Below are 18,651 nucleotides of genomic sequence, written 5' to 3'. Positions count from 1 at the left end.
GGTGACTGCTTTTGCAAACTATCCACCTTAGAAGCATTGGAGGGCTTGGACCAGAAAAGTGACCTTATCTGATTCACAGTTTTAAAAGTCCTATGATAATAAGGATTTTGTAAGGGGGGATGTACCCAGATGGGAGGATGTGACCAGGCTGTGGGCCCCTGGAGAGTGCTGGTGTTTGACTAGGCTGCACCTGGAGATGCATGATGTTGCCTGACCTGAAGCTGCCGTTTTCAGGAGGAGGAACAATGACACACACACGCCGCTCCTCTCCATCTTGCCAGAGTGGACTTTCTCATGTCCTCACTGGCACAGTCTGGAAACCGCAGGCTGAGCGGAGAAGAGCCTCCAAAGGGCCCCATTCTAATACACAGAGATGCCCTTGAATCACTAAGTACTTGGTAGTTACAGGGGGAGCAAGCCATAGAGCACCGAAATAACCCCCTGTAAGTAATAACAAAACATCTTCAGGTGAAATTAAACCATAGTCATTTCTCTTTTCTTTCTTTCTTTAACAGAAAATACGATGCTGGCATGCTAATCGCGTGAGACAACTTGGCCCACAGACAGCCACAAAGCACAAAAACAAAACACAAACTCAGAGAAGAAACAAGAATGGTGTTTTCCTGGCGTCTACAAGAAGCGCTTTATTTTTCCTCTAGATTTCTTTTCTAAAAAAACAAAACAAAAACAAAAAAACTGAAATGAACATTGAAAAGAAACAGTACAAACTTCAGGTGATCATATTCAAGCATGTTCTTTTATTAAGCATAGGATGGGAGGGACAGAAGGACATTTGAGCAGAGTGACAACACAGGAGAACTGAAACTGTAAATGACAAACGAAGGGAAACCCACCCGGGAGCATCCTGTGTGTTCTTAAGGAAAAACGCTTCCTTTCTTGCCTGTCCAAGGTATCTAGGGAATGATTTGCAAAATTTGTTTTAATCTCAAAAGAATTTTTTGTACCGCTTTGGCAAGAGACTCGACGATCAATCCTTCTGCCACCCAGCAGCTCTGCCTACGCCACTCCACCTCTGAGTGTCACCGCCATCCCGGCCGGCTGGGACAAGGTTCTGAGATTTCTCTCCCTGGTTGTTGCCAAGCCGGCTCAGGCTTGGTCAGGATGAATGAAACAATTATCTCCTGGATCAATGCAGCAAGGGTGGAGGAGAATTGCTTTTTCTTCCCTAAATAGGAGAAAGCCAGCCCCTGGCTACAGTGGTGGCCGTGGTGGTAGCTGGGTAGGACAAGGGGACACTGGGCTATTCTTGACAGTGAGAGAGAATTGCTTGTGCTTCTACAGGGAGAGAAGGAACCCACGTACCAACCAAGCTTTCACTTTCAAGCAGGCCACCACCACAAAGCAAAAAGGACCTGGGTAATCCAGCCCCAGAAAAGTGATCCTGTCCCTTTACCCCTGGAATTCCCTGCTTCCTGTGGGTACTTAACATTTTCCACTCTGTTGTGACTGCTCTTGTTTCCTTTACTCTTGCGGAGCTGTGCTGGAGGGACAAGGAAACCACCTGGATAGTACGGTTAGAAGGGGGGTCCAGTGCCGGCAGTTGCGCGAGCGCGCGTGCGCACACACGGGGCGGGTGTGCGCGCCCATCCTCGCGAGCCCCGCTAGCTGGACTGGCTGCCAAGTCGCTCTTGGATCAGCCTCTCGCTGAGCGCCCACAGGGCCCGGGCCGTCTCCTCGCTCTGAGCCTCTGGCGAGGGCATGCAGCGGCAGCAGTTGTTGAAATACATCCCTCCCAGACCCTCAAGTTCTGGGGCAGCAGCGCAGTAGACGGTGGTGGCAGCTCCCTGTTGCTGGAAATCAAAGAAGAGAGACAAAAAAAAAAAAAAAAAAAAAAAAAAAAAAAATTAAGAAAAGGGGTGATGAAACGTCATGGTGACTGCCTGGGAATTAGCAAGCCTCCCCCACCTGGTTCAGCTGCAACTGAATCTTGGTGTGGCAAAGGGCACTGAACTCAAAGCATATGACTGTAAAACGGGGGACGCGACCATCCTGGAAAAATGAGTCCATAAACTCTGCTTGTAAAGCGGGTGTGACTTTTGACACCTCGTCTAGGAAAAGGCTTCGAAAATAAATACACCTATCAATAAATCACGGCAGGCGCCTCTTCCTCGCGAAGAGGAAAAGATGATCTCCTGAACGCACGAGCAAACTCATGCAACCCCTGGACTTCTTGTGGAATGTAATCTGACACCAAGATGTTTATAGAACCTTCTGTCTGAATTAAACCAACCACTCTCAATTATGGTCCATCAGGTAGAGAATCCAAGTGGGGCTGGGGCCAGATCTTTCCTTTATTCTTTGCCCCGATGCTGCTAGGGGAAGGGTTTGCAAAGCTGTGTCAAAACATTTAACACACACACACACACATATGCATGTACTCCCTGCCATACATGCACACCTCCCATAGACACATGACACATTTATTCATTCATCCAGATCCTGTGAAAACCTTTTTCTAAATGTCATAGTTGCCCCAATTGACAATGGGACTGTGGCTTAAGGGGGTCCATTTCCTCCCAGTCCACTTCAAAATGCAAGTTGCAAGGACTGTCATCCATCACTCTGGTCTCAGCTTTTGAGGAACAGTTGGGGCTGTGGCTAGGGCTGTGTGCACGGATGGGGCATCATATCATCTGCACTGACAGAAGACTGTCAGGGACGCTGCAAAGAGGGCAAGAAACCACTTTGCTTTGCAAGCCATAATTAAAAATAATAGGCTGCTGTTCGTAGGGAGACACGGTAGGCACGGCTCTAATTTAAAACCAATACAGTTTATCTGGCATCTTATGATTATTTATGTGCATCACAGCCCTTGCTGCATCAACTAATTATCAGCTGATAGGGAGAGGACTGAGAGAGGGAACTGAAGATAAGGTCGCTATTAGGCAAACATTAAGGACCTTTGATCCTGGGGAAGTGGGTTTTCATCCCCACCCAAAGCTGACCATTTTGCTGCCCCTACAGGGTTTAAGTTGTGCCCAAGCAGAGTGCTTGATGGAGAAGAACCCCCCGATGGGTTGGCTTGCACTCCTTGTGTTTGCATGCTAAAGTCTTTGGGAGCCAAGGCCATTCTGAGAACCAGGCTCTCAAGGTGTTATAATTTGAGCAAAGTGCTTTAAAGCAGATGGGTTTTTGGTGTGGTGGTGGTTTTGACTTCAGTGTCAGGGTCTGCGGTCACACTGGAGCTGGTCTCAGAACTGAGAGGTCAAGTGCGGTCAAGTGAGTGGTTGTGGGAGGGGTGCAGACCGAGAGTGAGACAAAGACTTGGTTTTTGATAATAACTGGCTGCTCGACGATCATGGACAAGTCCTGAGAGTCCAGAATTTGAACAACTGACATGACTTGAACTTAATTATGTAGAAACTGGTTTGTTACCATGCCAACCCCCGTACCATTTTCCATGCCCACTCCAAATAGCCAGTTATTACCTTGGATTCAGCTGTTTCTTTTCCAATTGATTTGTGTGGCTCAAGTCTAATGGAAATGAGTTCATGTCATCCAAATTTCCTTTCACTGAATTATTATTCCTAATAGCCCTGAGCTTAGCACCTGGCACATTTATCCAAACAATTTCAAGTGGTTTATCTGACTCCTCTGCATCCCATGTAGGGAAAAGGGAAGCAAAAGTACCTCTTAAGACAAACTGGAGAATTGAGATGCTCACCTAGCTAACTCAAGCCCAACAGCATCTTGGCCTGGGTTCTTAGCAGAGTGCAGGTGGAGATGGTGTTCTGCAAGCATTTCTAGAGATCTGTCATAGATTTCTATTCTGCTCTACAGCTGCCAAAACCACCAAAGTGGTCAGTCAGGTGACTTGCTGTCAGCTCCCAAGTGGTGAGAGAATCCCACCAGCTCATCCCAAATCCAGCCCCCACTCCCCCAGCGCCAGAAGGGTTATAATATCGGCGTTCATGCATCATGACAGACTGCCTTTCACGGTTCTGCTAATCCAGAGAAAAGACCAAAGGAGGCCACTTGGGAAAGCAAAAAGCGAATTCTTCCCAACCCAATGTAATATTTTGCCACCATGACCTTCTAAGATGATGTCATGTTGCACTCTTGCATTGTTGGAATGGTATTTTTGCAAAGAAGTTCTGCAGTCGCATTGACTCAGAATGGAGATGGAGAGTGAGCTGGGGGCACGCATTTTCCCTCCCTGGAATCTGAAAGCAATTGCAACTGGCCTCATTTCATGTAAACCTACATTTGGCGACCATGCTGAAAACCATACGTTTTAGGAAAGTCCATTATATTTTTTTAATCAAGAGCTGGCTTGGATTCCTTTGCCACTAGACTTGGGGTGATATACAATCCAAACTCCATCACAAGTGGCTCTGGCTTTGTAGAAGAACACAGCTGGGGAGTGGGGGGAGAACGTGAAAGCAAAGACCACCTTCTCCACTCCAAAGATCCATTGAGTACAACTGGTAAAAACTCTCTCTCTCGGATGCATGCTTGGTACTCATGGGTACTAACTTTCCTTTCCTCCCTTGCTGGACAATTAAGCAGTGACAATATCTTGTTGGTCCCATGCCGACTACTCTTTTGGCTTCTTGGGGAATTCTCTTTTCAGCTGTACCAGTGGCAACCTCTGAGTGACATCTTTATGTGATCAGATGTGACGACAATTTAATAACCAGTTCTCATTTGTGGCTCATCAGCTTTTCAGTCTGCATATCATCAAAATGAGACTGAGCCACATTAGTGAAATCTCATTAGTAAACAAGCCAGTACTGCTGATACAAGATAAAGCCTTTTTAAACTGATAAAAAAAAATTTTTTTTATAAAGAGCACTTTAATCACTATCAGGTGACTTCCATGCCACTTTTGGGGGCATCAGTACATAATTCAGAAAAGATGAAAGAGCCATATAAAGAAAATAATGTTAACAGCTGTTGTAAAATATCTGAAGCAATCACTTGCCAGTCATCACTGTTGCTTACTGATCCATTGTGATAAAATAATAATACCTTGACATACAAACACTAGCTGGAGCTATGTGTTCCCTTAAACATTTTTTAGAACAATTTATCAGAAGCCTGTAGGTTGCCTGCAGTTGCTAATCGTGAGAACTGGGAAGCGATGTCTCTATCCCATAGCAACGGCAATGAGTTAGGGTGTTGACGACACAAGACTGAGAATTTCTGGGAAGCCCTGTAGAATCTTTAATCATCCCCGAATGCCATTTCCGATCTAGTCAAACATTTGTGAACTGCCAGAGGAGAACTGTGCCATCAATCTTTATAGTGTATGTAAAATTACCCAGGAATCTTGTTTGGGATTAAGTTAAGAGTATCTTGGTAATAAGGGTTCATCATTCTCTTTCAGAAATCGTTTGTCAGATTTGCAGCACGATCTTCAACTACAGAAAGGTGGGATTTAGAAAGCAGTTCCTGTTTATTTATAGTTGAGGGCCTCAGATCTAAATTACCCACCCTTCCAAAACTCTTCGTTGGGATGAAAATGTTAAGTAGCCGCTTTTCATCAACATTTATTTGATAACTGCTAGGCATCAACTTGTAGCTGTCAGCATGGAATACAAACGAATATTGACTCCTTTAAAGGAAAAGGTACAGAGGTTTCTGATAAATAATATATGGTTAAGAAAAAAAAAAACCACATATTGATATGTGTCATGCATTTGTTAGTACTCTAGTATAATACTTACGTTCTAATAAGGACACATGTTACACAATTAATGTTTAGTTTTCAGGTTCTCTATTTTTAAATGCATGCTTATTTAAAAGAAAGAACAGATTCCTGTCTTAAAGTAGATTTAACTATGAGATGTATTAAAAAATAGACACAATATCATGGCATATCTATATAGTCAATGATTGCAAGAAAGTAGTAGACGTTCTAAGATTGCTTTATTACAGACATATTGATACCAAGACATTACACAGCAAATGCTGAAGTAATCAATTTATGCAAAGCAGAGCTGTGAAGGGAACATGCCACGGAAGTTAGATTAGGCTTGGAATCCCAAAGGAGAGAGGCCTTTTGGAAGTGGGCAGTGATTATGAGACTGAATTCCTGGGACAAAGAAATGATCTGAAGCGAGTGGGTTTGGCAAAAAGGAAAGACAAGAACCTCTTAAAACCCTCTGAGCTTTCAGTGTTACTCATGTGGGGTCTGATGGGTAAAGCAAACACTTCCCAAATGCAAAGCAGCCACCTTATCCAGTAACCCTGTGAATACATACGCCACCTGGAGTGGAATAATTGGGGTGATGAAGACCCATGTCACATGTGGAATGATGGCCATCTCCACGCCTTTTCTGTCTGTCCCTGTCTACCAAAAACACTCCCCCAAGAGAGTTGGTAAGCACTCTACCAGAAAGGTGCCGTGTGGTGTTTTGGAGTTCATCTCCAGATACCTTGGTGCTTGGGACACAGCCGTTCCTCAAAAACAATTATGATTTGTATCTCTGATTTGCAAGACAGACAAAAGCAAGCTGCTCTAAAAGGTTATGTGTTCCCTACTTGCTAAGCACAATGTTTTAAGGAAACACATTTGTGCCACATATCCCATGTGTTCATAGGGTAATGCAGCCCGTACAGGAATGAGGCTCACTCACAGGTCTCCCCGATCAATGTGACCACACCAATAAGTCACCCTCTTCCTCCACTGTGATACCTGTATAATTAAATTATACGATTGAAGTTGGAAGAAGTGCTAATCAATGAATACAGCAATTTCCACCAAAATTATGGGGGGTGGTAGAAGAGAACAGAGATCTCTACTCAAAAGTACCCTGTCCTCCCCACTGTCCTGCCTTCCCAGTGAGTTGTAGCAGCTGGAGACTATTCAAGCTGTAACAATGACTACTACTTATTGAGAGGTTACAATTCACCACGCCCTGCACAGAGAGCTTTATAAGCATTATATTCTGACCCTCACACAGCTCTACGAGCCATGGTCAGTTAGTTTTCCCATTTACAGAGAAGCCCACTTAGTATGAGAGATCAAAAGCAACTTGTCCGAAGTCACACAGATAATCACGTAGATTGATCGACTCCAGAATCGATACCAGTTGGTATACGAAACCTTCTTCCCGAACATACGACACAAATATTGGCACGTTGCCCCTTTCCTCTTCTTGGGCTCAAGTTTCCTTCTGCCTCTTTGCTGCTTCTCAGCCAGGCCACGTCTGGCCATAGAGTGACACCTTGACATGGCCTAAAATTAAATGGGTGGCCTGTCATGTGTTCACCTGAGAAATGTTAAGAGGAGATTTTTCCATTGTTGATTTAGCCAGTGAGCTAAATCGAAATTATATCCGCTTGGATTAACAAAAATGAAGACTCAGCAGCACCTTGGATGATCCAATAGCAAATGACCCTCAATAAAAAGGTTGCCTGATTCAAAATGCCACCTCTAGGTGCCAGATTTGCCCAACTAAGAAACGTACTCTTTGATGATGATAGACGTTTTTCAAAGCATGAACATCCAAACCAGTGAAACCTAAGCAAACGCCATCTTATAAATCACCACACACGTAAACGAGCGTGGCCTTTTGCAGAAGCATGTCGGACCTGCTCCAGCAGGTCGTCATCCCCCTCCCTCACCTGCCTCCAATTAATCCCTAACAAATTAACTCTTGCGAATGCCTAACAACGGACTCCTACAAAGGCCTTGAACAATATGGGCTTAGATACATGCAAATACTTCCCGTAGGTATTGAAATATAACTTTCTTTATCAGCCCTCAGGAGTTTTGCTCACTCACAGGCTGTTCTTAACATTTATTCTAGAAGGGGAACACGCTCAATTTCTCAAATAGAAAAAGCGAAGATGATCAGGAAAGCCAATATTTGTTTTTAGGCTGTGAAAGTTTGGGAGAGTGTTCTGGAGAATCCATTGAGATCACATCCTGACTCTTAGCCCTACGGAACAGAACATGCCCACTCTGTCAGAAAAGACTTGGACGGTGTGTTCAGATACCACCTTTTGCCACAAGGAAAACAGTTTCTTTGCTAAATCAGGTTCACAAGTGTGGAAAACCTCAGGCTCCTTTTCAGTTGACTCTCCCGGGACAGGTGACGTGTCATTCCCCAGGTGGCAATGGGGACACAGTCTATTAATATAAGGAGAGAGAGGGAAGAAAGGAGGTGTGCCAATCCATCACTGTAAATGCAATTGGTACAAGCAGAGGCCACAACCCAAAATGGCAAAGGACATCCTGAGTGAAACATTTGAGGGGGAAGGAATGCCGTATGGCTTTCAAACGACAGCCGTATGTTCACAGGCCTCTCTTCAGAGAGAATCTATGAACTGACCTGGGGCCTTTCCTACTTGCAGTTCAGGCATCGCAAATATTACGCCCCCAAACCCAAGTCAGCCTAAAAGGAAGTGTCATGCAAAGGCCACGCCATTCTCGCTGACAAAAGACATGAATTTCTAGCAACATCACTAAGGAGTTTTAAGAGGTTGACTTAAAGACTGGAGTGGAATGAGCTGGGAAGTCCACAGGAGAGTTACTGCTTTTCCTCTGCGAAATATTTGCAGAAATACGTCCAGAGACCAGTAGGCTCAGGATGGAAAGCTGGAAAGAATTCTTTTAAGGCGGAAGAATATATTTGTTTTCGCCAGCCTTAATTTTGGGGAGGGATAGGCAGCCAATCCCAACTAGCCGGAGGAGTCCAAAGCCATGTTTGTTCTGGGAAGGCAAGGCTTCTTAACCTGGGCTATCAGCGGAACTGAAGGGCACAGTGACCTTGGGACGCCGTCAGGGCCTGTGTTTTCAAGACGACAAACTGTTCTGAACTTTTCCTTAAAATAAATGTAGCCCTTTCCATGCCTCCTCTGTGTTCCAAGGGTTCTGTGACAGATTTATGTCTGGTCTTAAAAGAGTGGAGGCATAATCTTTAGAATGATTTCGTCTTTCTGAGACCTGCTGTTATGGTGAGACCCCAGACACACTTTGGTGGGGTGGGAGCTGGGGGAGGGGCTCCTAATGAGAAAAGGAAAAAAGGAATGGCTTAAGTACTATATGTGTGGGTGACTTTATGCATGTTTGTTCCACCTTTCATTTGTGCCCGCCAAAGGTGTTCTAGGACTGACTGGACCCAAGCGATTGTCTTATTGGAAATAAGAGAAGGTATTGTTGACTATGTCTTATATCCACACAAGAATTCCCTGGGCATTCCTTGCTGATGCCGCCCGGACTACTCATGTTGCTCAAAGTAGTGTTTCATTTTGAGTGGGGAGTTCTCTTGCTGGGATGAAAAATTGCACTGGGGTATTCATTCTTCCATGGGTTACTTTGAAATGGCCGAGCAGAAGAGCCATAGATATCTGCCACAGAAATAAGCATGTAACCGATAGCATCATCCTTCCACAGGGGACAAATGTGATGGCCTGTCACCCACTGAAAGTTTCCAACGGGGCCACATCGATGCCAGTGCCGAAGGACTGCTGAGTGTTTATAAGAGATATTTAGCTTGTGTTAATTTGAAACATTTTACATTTTTACTCTACTTCTTTAACTTCCGTTATAGCTAGCTCTGTATACTGTATATAAATGTACGCATCTGTATTCGCCACGTACACTGAAACAAACTTTTGAAATTATTGTCAGGCAGAATTAATGGGTTCAGTTCTAATAGAATGGTGCAAAGAATATCTTCATAGTATAGGTGAAACAAACAGCTTCCCCCTTCCCTCCTGCTGCACAGATGACTTCACCCAGTCTGCCTGCTACATTAGGTCTTTTAGAAAACCAAGAGCCGACTGTTTCGTGAGCAGGCAGGATTTCAGGGCAAACCTCAAACAGGCTGTTTGTTTAGAGTTTAAGGTTGACAGTTCATTTTCACCCATGTCCCATATATATTCTGCAACACAGTACAGAAAAGGCATTGGGGGAAAAGACATAGGGTCTCTGATGGGGCCACATCATGGTAAGAAATTAACTCTTAACTCTGTCTTCCAGAAGCGAATTAAGAGGGCTGTACTTTGCAATAATTCAGATCTCACAGGCAGGCCCCCGATGTCCAGCCCCACTATTTCAAGTCGGGCATGTCTTCGTTAGGTAGGTGCATTTTCATAGAGAGCTCACTGGAATAGATCATTTCTCAGGCTCAAAGACGCTGGCCTTGTTAATATTTCATTTAGAACATACTGTGGAGAGTGTCTCATTTATATTACTTCCATAATTAATGGTGATAGCTTAGGCACTGCCTTTACACAGAGAGATCTCTTCACAGTGGTCGATGGGTAATGAGAAACAATAGATATTTCATTCACCAGCAGCGTGTTGCTAGTTAGTAGGAAATGATCGTGTGTGCTGTTGCTTTAATTGCCAGGGTAAATAATTCTGCCTCGGTGTTAGTGAGCATTTTAAAGCACTTTGATGCAAATAGACTAGAAGCAAAACAAACAAAAAAAAATTTACCTTGGTTATGCAACACCTTAGCATAGAAAGTTACAAAGGTATGTCTTTTTTTAAAGATTGCATTCTATCATGCAAATATTATCTAAATATGCATGTGCTGACGACTCATCTACTGTATTTTAGGAAATACAATTAGGCCGCCTTTCTTTTCCTCTATGTAGACTGTAAATAACTGTAGATCTTTCTCTTGTTTCCCTATGTAAATATATGTAAATACTAACAAGCTATGCATGCTAATATTCTAGGCAATTTCAGGTACTTTTATAATCTGAAGGCATGTACTTGAACTGGTTTGTTAACGGGGCGGGGTGGGGGGGGATAAAAAACTCTCTCAAACTCTTTAAAGCTGAATAGAAATTAAAGATTTCTTCCTAGACTGTTGTGGCTTCTTTTGTTTGCCTTCTCCCCACTGAATGGAGTGCTCCACCCAGTTTCTGGAACCTTCTCCCAGGGAGGAGATGCTGGGCATACACTGGCCCAGGAACAACACCTGAACTATTTATCATGGGTTTCTACACACTTCTCTTGGGTTTTATTAAAAAAAAAAAAAAAAAGTCTACAATCATAAGGTAGCTTTCTTTGGATTTTTCTAGCAAAAGATCTCAAGTGAAAATAATTCCTATTTGTTGTTCTCTTACTATGTGTCTCACATCCCAAAACACTTTTAAAAGGGTCCTGTCATTCCCATTTCAAAGATGCAGAGATGGAGTCACATCAAGACTAGGTAATTGCCTAAAGGGACAAAAACTATTCAATGCTGCCAAACCCCCAATTCTTTCTTGTATATAAAGGGTCAGTAAACTTCCACAAAGGTCCAGAGACTAAATAATGTAGGCTCCGTGGGCCATATAATTTCTACCTCAACCACTCAACTCCGCCATTGTTGTGAAGGTGGCCATGCATGGCATGTACACAAATGAACGTGGCTGTGTTCCAATAAAACTTTATTCATAAAAACAGGCAGGGAGATGGATTTGGCTCATGGGCCATAGTTGGCCAATCCCTGCTCTACACACTATTAAACTCAGTTGCTCCTTAACAGACTGTTTTCCTTTTTAGTTTGTTTATGTGTTTGATAGACTAGGGAAATAATTTGATCCATTGAAAATTCCCCATCTCTTTCCTGCAAGTACCAAAAATAATAATGAGATGAGCAAAAACGAAATCACCTGAGCTTATAAATCAAGCTGTCTTCCTCAGACAAATTACACTGCCAGGGTTCAATTTAGTTATCTTTTGTTTTCATACACGGGGATGGAGGGAAAATGTCCGAAAGACAAAGGTAAACAAACATACAAACAAAAAAAAATGGAAAAGAAAAAAAAGTAACCGAACAACATTCACTCTTCAATGAGAGGAAGGAGGCCATTACCTCGGGTATCTATGGAAACCAAGTAGCACGTAAACTTTTTAATGGTTGGAAAACAGTGTTTGTGTTTGAAGATGTTTTTCCCAAGTATGATGTAAATGCATTAATTGACAGTTTGCTTCGGGACTTTTTTATTGAAGTCTCCAAACTGAATTCGATGGCACAAGGAACTCTCTAGAGCCCTTGAAGAATGCTGCAGAAAACTGATCCAACTCGGGCATCGCGTACAAATCCAATCCAACTCTCTTGCAAAGCAAGTGAAGAAACAGCCCTCGCTCCCTGTAGTTTTCCATTAAAAAAAAAGAAGAAGAAGAAAGAAACCAAAACCATCTGTGTTCACCTGGGGAAGGGGAGAGGCCCTTTCTAACTTCTTGAACCAGAGTCAGTGCCCTCTCTTCAGTCCTGCAGGGAACTGAGGAGGAGAAGCAGGGGGTGGCCAGACCCAGGCCTTTGTGCAGATTGGGTGGCCGTGTGGGACAGTGGGAAAAGCCCAGGAGCTGAAGCCAGAAATCCTTGAATTGGAGTCCTGCCTTTGCCACCTGGCAGCTCTGTGACAAGCCACTGAACCCCAGTCTCCTCATCTGTGAAGTGGGCGTAATAACATCCCGTTCACGCGGTTGTTGTAAGGATGAGTGATGACGTTTGGCCATTTTCTGGGACACAACAGACACTAGTTCAAAGCTGGCTACAGTTCTGCTTATTAAAAGCTTAAAGAAGGGAGCATATAGATCAAAACATCTTGTCTTTCCTTCATTCAAGGGACTTAAAAGCAAAGGGGAAATTTCTGCTACCTGGGCTAGAAATCGTAGTGGCAGCCACCCTTCCCTTCCGCCCAGCCAGCATCGCTGGGTGCTACGCTGGCTGTGAATCCCACTGTCCTCTGGTGCCTTGGTGACAGTTGGCCAGAACCAAATTCACAGCCATGTCCCTGGGACACTGACATTTAAACAACTGCCACCATCATTTGTGAAGTGCCCCAAAATTCCAGACACCACCCCAGGCCCTTTCCACGTATCTCCTCTAAATCCCCAAATACCTCTGCGCAATGCTGGGTGGAGAGAGCAGTATGCAGGCGGGGCAAGCAAGTGTTGTTAGAAGAAAATGCAGCAAAAGTGCAGAATCTAGGTATTGGGTAGGTGGGTGGTTGCTGCTACCTTCTTTCAAATTTTCCATTTGAAAACTTGTATAATAAAATGTTGAGAAAATACACGTATCCATCCCTGTGGAGTATTAGCCTCATTTTACAGCTGAGAATACGGAGGCCCAGAAGAGGTTTTGGCTGGCCTAGTGTCCTCCCCTAGTAAGTGGTGAGATCCTTTGGAAATCCAGGCCCACCTGGCTCGAGTGTTCTTCCCACAGTGGGTCCATATGCATTTCCATTACAGCTCATAGGGTCACTTAACCCTGCCTCTTTTACTCTACCAGTTGAATTTTTGCCTCAAAACATGAAAACTAATTTTCCTCTATTATACCCGGCAGGCAGGCAGCCCTTGGGGTCCCCAACTCAGAGCCCAGAAATCAACCAGCCGTAGAGCACCAGTGGCCTGTAATGAACAAGTGTCAATCTGCATCCATTCAAGCGGCGTCTGTCTAATTTGGTGTTTGATTCTGAAATGCTGAGGTCCACCAGCACCTTGAGAGCGCCTGTGGTTTGGGCCCACAGCTCCCTGCGATGGAGAGGTGGGCAGGCTGCGTGGGAGACAGGCACAGGGAAACTGAGTAATCAGCCAGCGGGGTCAGAGGCAGAACGGCTGCTATCACAGCCAAGAGGCCACGGCTGCTGCTGTCGGCACCGCACAGGGGCGTGAGACGGTTGGGTGGAAACCCTCCACCCTGGACCGTCCTCCAGCACACACTCGCCCATCTGGCTTCAGCAAATTCCAAATTTCAGAAGGTAAAAGGCAATGTCGTGTCAGTCCCAACCTGAGAAGTATGGTAGGCCTCCCAGGGAACCCAGTCCCAACCACGGCCTGTCACCTGGCCACAGCACCTGTCCTTTGCCACATCACCCAGCCCAGGTATCATCTCAGCACAGCAGTCACCTGCCAGCCCTTTAATCATCTCTAGATCTCCCTTCCAGACCATCCTCAGTTCCTCGTGTCTTTGTCCCGGGAGAGCGTGAGGCATGACAGCTGCCATAGGGAGGGTTAGTCCAACCCCAGCGGCAAAGTCAAACAGCAGCAGCGACAGTGGTGATGGCTGCTGGCTACTGAGGCCCCATTAAGTGCCCAGGACCCGCTATTATTTCTGATTCTCCCAACAGCCTCACCTCACCAGCCGGGTGTTATTGCAGAGGGGAGGCAGAGGCCAAAGGAGGTGCAAGGACTCATGGCCATGCAGCTGGGAAGTGCCAGAACTGAGGTCCAGACGGAGTCTGCCTCAGTTGAAATCCTGTATTCTTGTCTATGGCTGATGTTGCCTCTGACTCCACACACCATACTACACACCCTGGAATCGGGTATACATTTGGAACACGAGCCCCGCTGGACCCGTGAAGGGGATGCATATTCCCTGCCGGGGTCTTGTGATCCCTCTGATGCCCAAGTCCCTCTCCACGGAGCCTCAGGGACCTCCCTCCTCCTTTCGGAGCTCCATTTCTAGGTCCTCAAATTCCTGGCTTCCAACTTGGTGTCCTCAGGCTCCAAGGCATCGTTTCTGCCTGCATGCGATGTTGGACAGTGGCCCAGAAGAGGTCCGGGCCCCTCCCCTGCAGTGTTCCCTCCTGCAAATTGCTCCCCATGCAAGAGAGGCCCTGCAGACGGGCAAGCTTGGCACTGTGCGTCATCTGGCAGCAGCCACCGGGGCGCCCTCATGACAGACCAACTGCGGTTGGAACTCTCTTGCCCTCACAGTTCAGAGAAATGCTGAACTCATGACAATGGGGTGCACCAAGGAACATCTTACTCTGCTTTTTTTCCCTCCCTCTGGCTGCCACACCTAATAGGATTCATCCTCTCACAAATGCCTGGCTGGTAAAAAGGCAGGCACACAAATACACCTTGCCACCAAGGTGTATTTGTGTCCCTGAATTGTCAAGGTGGCTGAAAATCTGTCCCCTACTGGCACACCCATTGGATTCCTAATCAAATGACTTTACCAGGCAGTCCCCTCAATGTCTGAATCCCTTGCAGGGGCCTGGATACCTTCTGTGGCATGGTCTAGGTGCCAAGGTGGAGAATTTTTGCTGAATTCTCACAAGAGTCCTGTGAAGCATCCCATTTCATTGAGAGGGAAACTGAGGCTCAAGCAAGTAAAATGACCTAATAACAAATAATTCTCCTTTATTGAGCTCTGATTATGTGCCGCCCACCTGCCACAAACCAGGGGGGATTCATGTGCCTTTAATGCTTTCTGTGAGGGTCCACCCGGCATGTAACAAATCCTTTTTGAGGAATTGTGCACCTGTTCTCCCCAATTCAAGGCAGGGCACTGAAGCCCAAAGATGGAAGCCCTTTGTCAAAGAGCAAGTGAGAGAGTAAGGAACTGAACCGAATCACTGGGCTCCAGACCCCCATTCTTTGTAACTGCACCGTGATAAATAGGAACGTGTCCACAGTGCAAGTGAAGCAGGAGCATTGCACACCTACAGGTCAAGATACTGAGTTATCATTGTGGTAGACCTACCAGCGACAATATTAGCTACATGTTTTGAGGGTCCCAGGCTTGCATTAAACATTTGATGGGTACTCTCATTTATAATATTTCCATCTAATATATGTGGAACCTGAATGAAGTCCAGAAAGGTTAAGCAACTTGCCCAAGGTCACACAGCTACTAAGCAGGGGTGATGGAATTTGAACCTGTGTCATCCGTGCCCTTGATCCCTTTGCTGCCCAGCATCTTGAGCCACAGGAGTCAGGCCCTTGAAATGACATTTGTCACTTATCCAGTGGAAAGATAGTGTCTCTAGTTAGGCTGCTCCACCAAGGGGCATCTTAGACTCTCGGGTGTGATGCTAAAACTACAATGAAGGCCAAGGCTTCAGCAACTGCCCATGAGAAAACTAGTAAGAGGGGGATTCCATAAGTTGCTTCCTTCAAACTAGGGAGCAGAGGGTGGAGCAACTCCTAAAAGCAGCAAAAAAAAAAAAAAAAAAAAAAAAAGGAGAGGGATTCATTTTTATATAAAGTGAAAAAATTCACTATTTTCTGAAGCTGCTCGTGTTCCCTAGATTTTGGTAAATGGCCAGCTGATTTAAACTGTTATTCATATATACACATAAAGGCAGATCCATAACTTCCCTGGATTTCAGTTCTCCTTAATCCCCTGAGGCTGAGAAGCGTAACTTGCTGGTAATTGGAAAGCTACAGCCTCAGATTCAGGACCACGGCATCTCCAGGGTCCACATATAAACCATTTCCCATCACGGTGAGATGCTCCCCGTCCTTTTTCCTGGGTATTTACATTTTCACCACAATGAAGAGGAAACACTGGGAACAAATAAATTAATTGCCAAGCTGTATGTTTTGCCTGGCATTATAGAACTGCCTTTCCAAGACAATCAAAAAGCCCACTTTACCACCACAACCACACATTTGTGGCAGTGAGGAATGTAATAAGATGGTCTGATAATTAAAATTTCCTTTCCCATGAATTGCCTTGCTTTGCTTAAATGACACATCTGTGAAAAGCAGGGTTGGTGACAGTGGTATATTGGTAAATGTTGAACAACTGGCTCACTGGAGCAATGGGGTGGGGGATGGAACCTTGATTTGTAGTGTCTGCCAATTCCCACGGTGTAAATAGTCTCATCAGGACCAACTTCAAGCTATTAACTGAATGCAGAGTTGGGAAGCGATATACACACTCGTTTCTTGGAAGCTGGTGTGTCATAGCTCCACTGGTGATGGCCTACGGATACAGCAGTAGGAATTATTTGAGGAAGATCATAAGACATGATACAACAGATTAGGACCCGAAGGTCATAAAACCACTGGGGCAAGTCAGGCACTGCGGGAAGGTGTAAATGCAAATAAGTTTGGGGTACCTGGGGGACAGAATGACAGATCTGTGAATTTAAAAAATTTTTTTCAAGTTGGTTCCTATAACCTTAAAGCTGCTTTCACTCAGGTGGGCCCCCTGACCCAAGGTAACCATAGTTTCTAATATGTTTTGAGTTAATAATGAGTCCTGCACCTCACTCTAGAAACCTTGCAACATTGTCTCATTTCATACTGCAACAATTCTGCAATAGATAATAGGCCCATTTTAGAGATGAGGAGACTAAAGTTCGAGGAGTTGGAGGTTGCTCAAGGTTACATAGAGCTCTTTTTTTTTTTTTTTTTTTGTTGAGACAGAGTCTCACTTTGTTGCCCAGGCTAGAGTGAGTGCCGTGGCATCAGCTTAGCTCACAGCAACCTCAGACTCCTCGGCTTAAGCGATCCTACTGCCTCAGCCTCCCAAGTAGCTGGGACTACAGGCATGCGCCACTATGCCCGGCTAATTTTTTTATATAGATTTTTAGTTGTCCATATAATGTCTTTCTATTTTTTAGTAGAGACGGGGTCTCGCTCAGGCTGGTCTCGAACTCCTGACCTTGAGCGATCCACCCGCCTCGGCCTCCCAGAGTGCTAGGATTACAGGCGTGAGCCACCACGCCCGGCCACATAGAGCTCTTGAAATACAGTGCCAGAATTCAAATCCAGACCTGTCCAATTCCAGCGCTCACCACGGAACTGTGCTCTCTGAGTTCAGCATCCTTGAAAACAGCACATTTCTACAACAGGTGAAATCTACATGTTATAACAAATAAATTTGTCGCCCCCAAAAAAGTCTCTCATTGAGGAATACAGGGTCTGGAACCCTGGGGGGCAGGACGTAGGGTGGAGGGTGAGGACCAGAGGGTGTGGGAGGGCGGAAGGCAGACTGAGTAGGTGTGGTCTCAGGGACAAGAAAGGATAGAGCTGCTCATGGGATTGAGCATCTTGGAATTGTGAATTATTTTTCAGGAATGAATGGAGGTTAGGCCTAAATAGACTCAGAATTACTCCTTTTGCCCAATTCACAAATTCAGTGAGCAGAGATAAGCCTTTGGTACCCGGGAGCTTCCAACATGTAGTTGCAACATACATTCTTAAGCTGAAGTTCTCTCCATTCCTTTTGTTCACCAAGAGACAGAGACACAGAAAAGAGGATGGGGTTTGCTCACGCTGCACTTTTGTAACTTTATCAAAGGTGCCAATCCATGCTCAACAGATGCGAGGGGTGGCGGTGGTGGACACAGTGGCCGTAGCAGTAGCATCTACTCATGCTACTCTTTGCCTGCATGGTTCTTTCTCATCCTCTAGTTCGGGGACTACGGCATGGGGGAAAAAAGCACAGACTGTTTTGGGGAGCTTCTGGTTAGACAAGGTAGATTCGAGTCAAGCATTTTTGTCTGCACTCCCTCCAGAAATTCTATTAAAAGTATAATACGGGGTGGGGGGGGTGGGGGGGGGCGGCGGGAAGTGTTTAGTTCAGTGACCAAGAAATATCAACACACGTTTTGGAAGATGGGAAGCAGATGGAGAAGTGGTACCTCCTGACTCAGCAGCGTGGTGCCTACAGAAGAGGAAGGCACCCAGAAATGCGCCCATTCACACGACGGAAGCTGGGAACTGAGGGGAGGCGGTGAAGGATGGGGGAAGAGAAGAAAAGGGAAGGCTCCGCGATACTGCATGGAATGTCGGAGCAGAGATCTCACGCGGGGGGCCGGCGACTTGCTAAATGACAACTTGTGTCATTATGAAACCTCTGCTCACTTTCACAGCCCATCTATGTGATATACTTGGGCATGTGCCGGTAGACCATGACCTCACCGACAGGGGTCCCTGGCACCCAACCCAATGCTTGGCACACAGTTGGCGCTTACTGGATACTTTTAAAA

The 18,651-nt window shown here is 45.4% G+C and overlaps 1 protein-coding gene across 2 annotated transcripts in view; it reads right to left on the bottom strand.

The window, feature by feature from the left end:
* Positions 1–723: 723 nt before the first annotated feature.
* WWOX (WW domain containing oxidoreductase) overlaps positions 724–18,651 on the bottom strand; it is a 911,117-nt gene continuing 893,189 nt past the window's right edge. For both annotated transcript variants that reach the window (XM_069497831.1, XM_069497832.1), the window contains one exon: positions 724–1,811. In XM_069497831.1, the coding sequence (XP_069353932.1) occupies positions 1,623–1,811 (189 nt within the window). In that variant the 3' untranslated portion in view covers positions 724–1,622. The remainder of the gene's footprint in view (positions 1,812–18,651) is intronic.

Source organism: Eulemur rufifrons, chromosome 23 (genome assembly GCF_041146395.1).
Source record: "Eulemur rufifrons isolate Redbay chromosome 23, OSU_ERuf_1, whole genome shotgun sequence".
Lineage (NCBI taxonomy): Eukaryota > Metazoa > Chordata > Mammalia > Primates > Lemuridae > Eulemur > Eulemur rufifrons.
Note: the sequence above shows the minus strand (reverse complement) of the source record. Positions and strands in the feature narration are given on the sequence as shown.